Genomic DNA, 6,012 nt, shown 5'->3' with positions numbered 1-6,012 from the left:
GTCCTCCTTTTAGTGCGGGGGTATGGCACTCTGGGTATTCGAGAGCCGTACCAGACCTGTTACATCTGATCACATCTGATTCAAACGATCAGAGGGCCGATCGATTGTTTTTTTTAACTTTTAGGGACACGTTATATACGCTCAGGTTTAAATGTAACTTATTTGTACGTGAGTAAGGCCGTAGACCCCCCACTGTGGTGGAATTATTAGTCACAAAAAAATCCGATTTGACCTCTTCTGGTTCGACGTTTTGAGAGTGGCTACTTCCTGGTTCAACAGCGCTCTGGATTCCTTGCTCACCGTTCACCTTGTGCATCCTTCTCTATGCTCTCCAGAATTACATTTCATTTTTTATTCCCTTTTCACATTTGCCCTATTCACGGTCTTCACATCTACTTCAACCAGAGTTTTTATAAAGTCGGACGCGTAACAGTTTGGCGACAGACGCCGATTATAATGTTTTCATTATATATAATAATGTGTCCAAGCCACGCTGGTGACGCACATTAGTACCAAAATAGTCTCGACTATATTGTGGAAATGTTACAACAGATGGATTGGTATTAATGGCGAGGCGAGGTTGTTATCCAGCTCCACGTACAAGATTAAAAATAGAGCAGTGCTGGTAAAACAATAGCTTCGACGAGTGTTTATTTGGATCAAGTGCCCTTCATCAGGCATCCACCCATTCAGCATCATTCCTCTCTCTTGCTCTATTTACGCCCGCCCCCTTCCAGCTGCCTCCCTTCCCATCCGGTGTTTTGCTCTGCAGTGCTGAGATTTGCTTCATCATCCTGCACCGAAGCACAGGTAAGAGGAACCCCCCCCCCCAAAAAAAATGGTACATTTGACTCTTGTAAGAGGAAAAAATAAAATAAAGAATGGGTAGTTTCTTGACATGGATTCGATTTGATTCTAACATTTAATCTAGTTCATTAAAAAAACTGCTGCTTCATGTTTTGCATGAAAGTTGATGATGTATGTTTTAATGTGTCGGAAAAGGAAAAGTTACCCCCCCCCCCCAAAAGAAAATTGCATTAGAAGCACGGTGTCGGTTTTGTGATGATTTTGATGATTTGCCATGATTTTTGGGGGGTTTGTTTTCCAGTTGGATGGGCGCTTTCCACCATGCTCCAGCATCTGTTTGTGTTCGGCATGCTAGGAGGTGAGGAAAATGTTACACAGGAGTGTCTACATGGTTCAAGTGCATTTTTCCCCCCCTTTCTACACTAGTGTTGCTGACGCCGGCGCGGTGCGACCTTATCACTGTGTGCCGTGAAGACGACGGGGACCTGCGAGTGGACTGCCTGGTCAAGGGCAAGCCCAATAAGATCAACAGCTATGAGTTCTCCTGGTCATCGGGCTCCAAGCAATCACTCATCAACTCCAATGTGTCAGGCCTGGCGGCGGAGGCTGAGTTCCGGCAAGTGAGCCGTGTGACGGAGGTGGAGCCACATGGCTACAGACTGACGCTGAGCGGCTACCGAGACAAGCTGCCGCACAACACCACGTACATGTGCAAGATCACTGGGGAGGGAGCCAGCGTGAATGTGGAGAGAGGTGAGTGCGGGGAGGGAGGACATTCGGAGTCGTATTTCTTCATCTTTGTCTTCTTCTGCAGATCATCTCATCCCGTGTGGTGCCGTCAGCGTGTTTCTGCAGAACTCCTGGATTGTCGCCGTCCTGCTTTTATACCAGTGCATGTAATGCTCTAAAATGATTGTGAAATGTTGCACGTGGGCTACCTCTAATGGTAACGCCAAAGAAGCGCTGCTTTAAATGTTCAAACCGTGGAGAATATTGCTATGGTTCGACTTGAATCCAGTGCAGTACATTTGCTGAGTACAGTTAAGGTGTATTTAACTTTGAACGTGGTTACCACGCACCAAAAGCATCTTTTCACAAACGCGAAGCTCCATGTAAAAATACTGTACCACTTTGCATGCGTCTCAGATTCATCGGCAAGAGAGAATCCATACTATTGACATGTTCTCCAGTGATTGTTCTTTTTTGTTTATTTGTGTAGTTGCACTTTAGCGCTACAGAGTTGTTATGGGAGCATATGCTCGAAAGATGTACTGATTGTTTCAACTCTAGTTAATAAAGTCACAAAAATGACAAAAGTGTGACCTATTAATCATAACATTTAACGTGTCTATGTATAAAATGCCAAATGTAAATACAGTAAGTTCATCTTAAACGTGTGTGTGTGGGGGCGGGCAGTACATCATCTCTTAATTTGATTTCAGTGTCAAAAATAAACTGAACGTTTTATTTATTTAAAAAACAATTTTGTTACCTTATTTCAGTTATTGGCAGACAACCAATCCACTCAAGACCGTGATGTAATACGAAAAGTGAGGATCAAGCGGTTCGGGAAAATGAATTTATGAACGAATGTCTATTGACACGCCGCTATTTCTGTAATTGCCCCACGTCAAGATGGCTACATCGGCTGGCCAATATAAAAAAATTAATAAACCATTCCTGAGACTATGCGCAAAAACAACATTTATGTCAGAGTAATTATAAAATTATTATAACCGGAAAAACACGTATGTTTTTAAAGTTTCCACGATCACTCGTTATGTCGCTTGCCCGCGCAGTAGTGGGTTTTATTTTTGACACCTCGCACTTTCCGTAATTGCCCTATATCAAAATGTCTGCCTCCTCTACTAGCATCAAAGGAGCAGAATTATCCAAAGCCGAGTACCTAAAGCGCTATTTGTCCAACGACGATGACGCCAAAAAGTCCAAGGGAAAACTTATAAAGAAGCGCCGAAAAGTTCCAGGGAAAGGGTGAGTTTTTACGTCGAGCTGTTTCTCTTCGTTTGAGTATGTGTGTGTAGTTAGCAGCTTGTTGCTACCATTCGTTAGCTATACATCACGTCACACTTTTATCTATGAATGAGATAGGGCGGATTCTAAGCCATTTTGTGTTCCTCTGTCTCGTATTCAAGACTTAAAATAGTCGACGATGATGTAGATTGGAGACAGACGGTGGCAGAGGAAAATGAGGTGGAAGAGGACGACGATGAAGCGCCCGTGGTAAGAAGACAGGTTGATTTGTCACGCACGATCGTTGTTTGTGTAAAAATAGAGGCAATACTTTTCACTATATCGAAACACCAACCTGAAGCCTTAAAACCAGGCAGGGAAACCTAAAATTGCCTTGCTACAATTAGTTCGAGCTCCGATGCTGTCTTGAAACCTTAATTTCGAACTCTAAGTGTAGTTTAAATTACAATCAAATTTAATGAAAAAGTCCACTTCATTGCAGTTCTTTTATTGGCTTTGAAAGAAAAAAAAATACAATAACCAGTGTAAATAACACATTAGAATCCTTGACTTGAAAGAAATAATTTATTCTTTTTTGATGAAAGTATTGGTGCCATTCCATTGGTATTGACCGATATCTTTCATATAAATGTTATATGAACATTTGAAATGACCCACCCGCCTGATGTTGCCCACCAATCAGATCGCTGAAGTGATTGATGAGCGCCCCGACGACGTGAGGATGCTGGAAATCTTCCGGAGCAGCTCCAGGTGGAAAGTCATTGGAGGTCAGCCATTTTGTTTCACAGGGGGAAATACACATTTTTGTGTAAGTATACAATGTGAGACTTTTGTTACTTTATAGAAGATGAAAATAAAGAGGACACCATCCAATCAGGAGACTTACCCGAGCGGTCGTCGGGCGGAAAAACCCGACACGACTCTCCTGACACTTCTCCACCAAGGAGAGCTCGCCATGACTCTCCTGACATGTCTCCACCAAGGAAAAACCGCCACGACTCTCCTGACATGTCGCCGCCAAGGAAAAAACGCCACGACTCTCCTGACATGTCGCCGTCAAGGAAAAAACGCCACGACTCTCCCGACATGTCGCCACCAAGGAAAAAACGCCACGACTCTCCCGACATGTTGCCACCAAGGCAGCATTCAGGGAAGTCGGGAAAAGCACAAAGCGCACCAGTCACCAGACGAGGTTCAGGTTCCGACCAGTCGCCCCCGAGGAAGAAGCAGCAAAAGGGAAGACGGCATTCCGACTCGGACCAGTCGCCGCCCAGACGGGGGAGGCGCGGCCGTAATGTGTCAGATGATGACCTGTCGCCTCCTCGCAGGACAGGACAAGCAGAGGTGAAACATTCAGTTTGTCATGTGGGGTAGAGCCAACAATCATTTTCCCTCACCGTAATGAAGTCTTGCGTGTTTTGTTCCATGGCAGCCATTTTGAAGTGTTGTTGTTCTTGCCAGGGCAATAGTATGCTCTCCGGCGGAAAGGCGGGTCTGGTTTCCTCGGATGTTCTACGCAAGGAGAAAGAAGAGGCTCGACGCAGGGACGGGAACAACAAGGATCTCGAAAGTCAGTATTATTCATTAGTTGTTAGTTACGAAAAAAAAAGTGTATGCTGATGACATGATGTATATACACACACGCACACGTGTCCCCAGATGCATCCCGCCACGCTCAGACGGTGTTTCGAGACAAGGGTGGCAAAAAGCGAGATCTGGAGTCGGAGCGGGAAGAACAGAAAAGGAAAGCCGGAGAAAAAGCAGCAAAGGATGAAAAATATGCTCAGTGGGGAAAAGGGTGAGTGAGTGGGTTGGGAACCCTCATTTGAAACCTGAACACTTGTTCGAAACTCTGAACCCTCAAAACCCCAATTTGAAAGCCTCGTGATTATTTGAGCTTTGTTTGAAACTCTCATGGTTTCAAACCCTTCTTTGAACCAATACCCTTCTTAAAACCCAAGCCTTGGCTTAAAACCCTGATGTGTGATCACAGCCCTGTGTTTGAACCTCCGCTGTACCCAATGCCGAAACCCTAACTTAACCGATCTTGAAGCCTCCTTTTGACAACCTAATTCAATCTTTAAATCCTCTCCCAAGTTTAAAACCTGACTCTGAAACCTTATAGTGTAAAGTGTAAAAGAAATCTGACTAATGTGAACGAACCGGCTGGTAGGCTGGCTCAGGGTCAGATGGAGCAGCAGCGTCTGGAGGACGCCGTGCACGAGGCCCAGAAGCCGCTGGCGCGCAATTACGATGACGAAGACCTGGACCGCATGCTGAGGGAGCAGGAGAGGGAGGGAGATCCCATGGCGGGCATGTTGCGGCGCAAGAAGGAGCGCAAGACGCTCGCGGTGAAAGGTAATGCCAGAGATTTTTAAATGGTACTCTCACCTACAGGATTTTAAAAAATAATTTTGATGTTTTTTGTGTTAGAAAAACCTCGGTATAGAGGCCCTCCACCACCTCTCAACAGGTTCAACATTTTACCAGGATATCGCTGGGATGGCGTCAACAGGTACAACGTGTGAAACATACGCAGCAGTTTGACAGATCGTGAACATGATGGTGTAGTGCCACATTTAGATAAGCAATATGACAATACTCAAGACATATATTCGTTATCCGCTTCAAAAAAAAAAACATGACTAGCTTGCTCAGGAGGTGTGACCGTCTCCATGTATATCGGCATGTCTAGATTATACTGTACCCCAGATGAGCACCCCAGAGATTGCGGCGATTGTTCTTATCAGTTCACGCGGTGAGTTGTGACTGAATATTCGTTGTATGTGTTGGGCAGGTCCAACGGTTTTGAGCAGAAGCGCTACACGAGGATTGCCGACAAAAAAGCACTCCAGGAAGAAGCCTATAAATGGAGTGTGGAGGATATGTAGACACAACAAGACTGTTAACGCGGACTGTACATAGCGGTGAGCATCGCATACTGATGTTGTAAATACTACACAATGTGGAACACAGATGTTTTTCACAGTTTTTACTGATAATTAAATAATTTGACTTTGTTAAGAAGTATCTTGAAAATCCTTTGGTTTCTTTTCACATCCAGGATAATACCCAAATAATTTTTTTCGTTTAAACACATTTGAAATGCATCATACGGTAAATACAATATAATAAATACAAAATGATTATATATTTCTGACATTTTATACATTTCATTTTTCAAGCAAAGCAACAATCTCAAGGGTTGAGCCT

At 44.2% G+C, this 6,012-nt stretch overlaps 2 protein-coding genes across 2 annotated transcripts; both read left to right on the top strand.

Moving 5' to 3' along the window:
• Nucleotides 1-718: 718 nt before the first annotated feature.
• Nucleotides 719-2,123, top strand: LOC147194074 (thy-1 membrane glycoprotein). Its single transcript, XM_086131068.1, has 4 exons — nt 719-810; nt 1,109-1,165; nt 1,234-1,560; nt 1,622-2,123. Exons 2-4 carry the CDS (start codon nt 1,129-1,131, stop codon nt 1,705-1,707), a joined length of 450 nt encoding a protein of 149 aa, XP_085987194.1. The 5' UTR covers nt 719-810; nt 1,109-1,128; the 3' UTR covers nt 1,708-2,123.
• A 532-nt stretch (nt 2,124-2,655) lies between these two features.
• bud13 (BUD13 homolog) lies at nt 2,656-5,829 on the top strand. The gene is made up of 9 exons (XM_086130728.1): nt 2,656-2,799; nt 2,961-3,048; nt 3,482-3,566; nt 3,644-4,143; nt 4,261-4,369; nt 4,459-4,597; nt 4,973-5,157; nt 5,233-5,314; nt 5,597-5,829. Exons 1-9 carry the CDS (start codon nt 2,660-2,662, stop codon nt 5,688-5,690), a joined length of 1,422 nt encoding a protein of 473 aa, XP_085986854.1. The 5' UTR covers nt 2,656-2,659; the 3' UTR covers nt 5,691-5,829.
• The last annotated feature ends 183 nt before the right edge of the window (nt 5,830-6,012 follow it).

The sequence above is a fragment of the Hippocampus guttulatus genome, chromosome 15 (assembly GCF_054856545.1).
Source record: "Hippocampus guttulatus isolate MCC_2025c chromosome 15, RoL_Hgut_1.0, whole genome shotgun sequence".
Lineage (NCBI taxonomy): Eukaryota > Metazoa > Chordata > Actinopteri > Syngnathiformes > Syngnathidae > Hippocampus > Hippocampus guttulatus.
The sequence above is the reverse complement of the archived record's forward strand: the minus strand, read 5'-3'. Positions and strand labels throughout refer to the sequence as shown.

Bases quoted from the DNA above. Each gene is read 5' to 3' on its own strand.
- LOC147194074 (XM_086131068.1), top strand. From the start codon at position 1,129: ATGCTCCAGCATCTGTTTGTGTTCGGCATGCTAGGAG. The intron at 1,166-1,233 runs GTGAGGAAAATG...TTTCTACACTAG, and splicing joins TGTGTTCGGCATGCTAGGAG to TGTTGCTGACGCCGGCGCGG. The intron at 1,561-1,621 runs GTGAGTGCGGGG...CTTCTTCTGCAG, and splicing joins CAGCGTGAATGTGGAGAGAG to ATCATCTCATCCCGTGTGGT.
- bud13 (XM_086130728.1), top strand. From the start codon at position 2,660: ATGTCTGCCTCCTCTACTAGCATCAAAGGAGCAGAATTATCCAAAGCC. The intron at 4,144-4,260 runs GTGAAACATTCA...TGTTCTTGCCAG, and splicing joins GCAGGACAGGACAAGCAGAG to GGCAATAGTATGCTCTCCGG. The intron at 5,315-5,596 runs GTACAACGTGTG...TGTGTTGGGCAG, and splicing joins CGCTGGGATGGCGTCAACAG to GTCCAACGGTTTTGAGCAGA.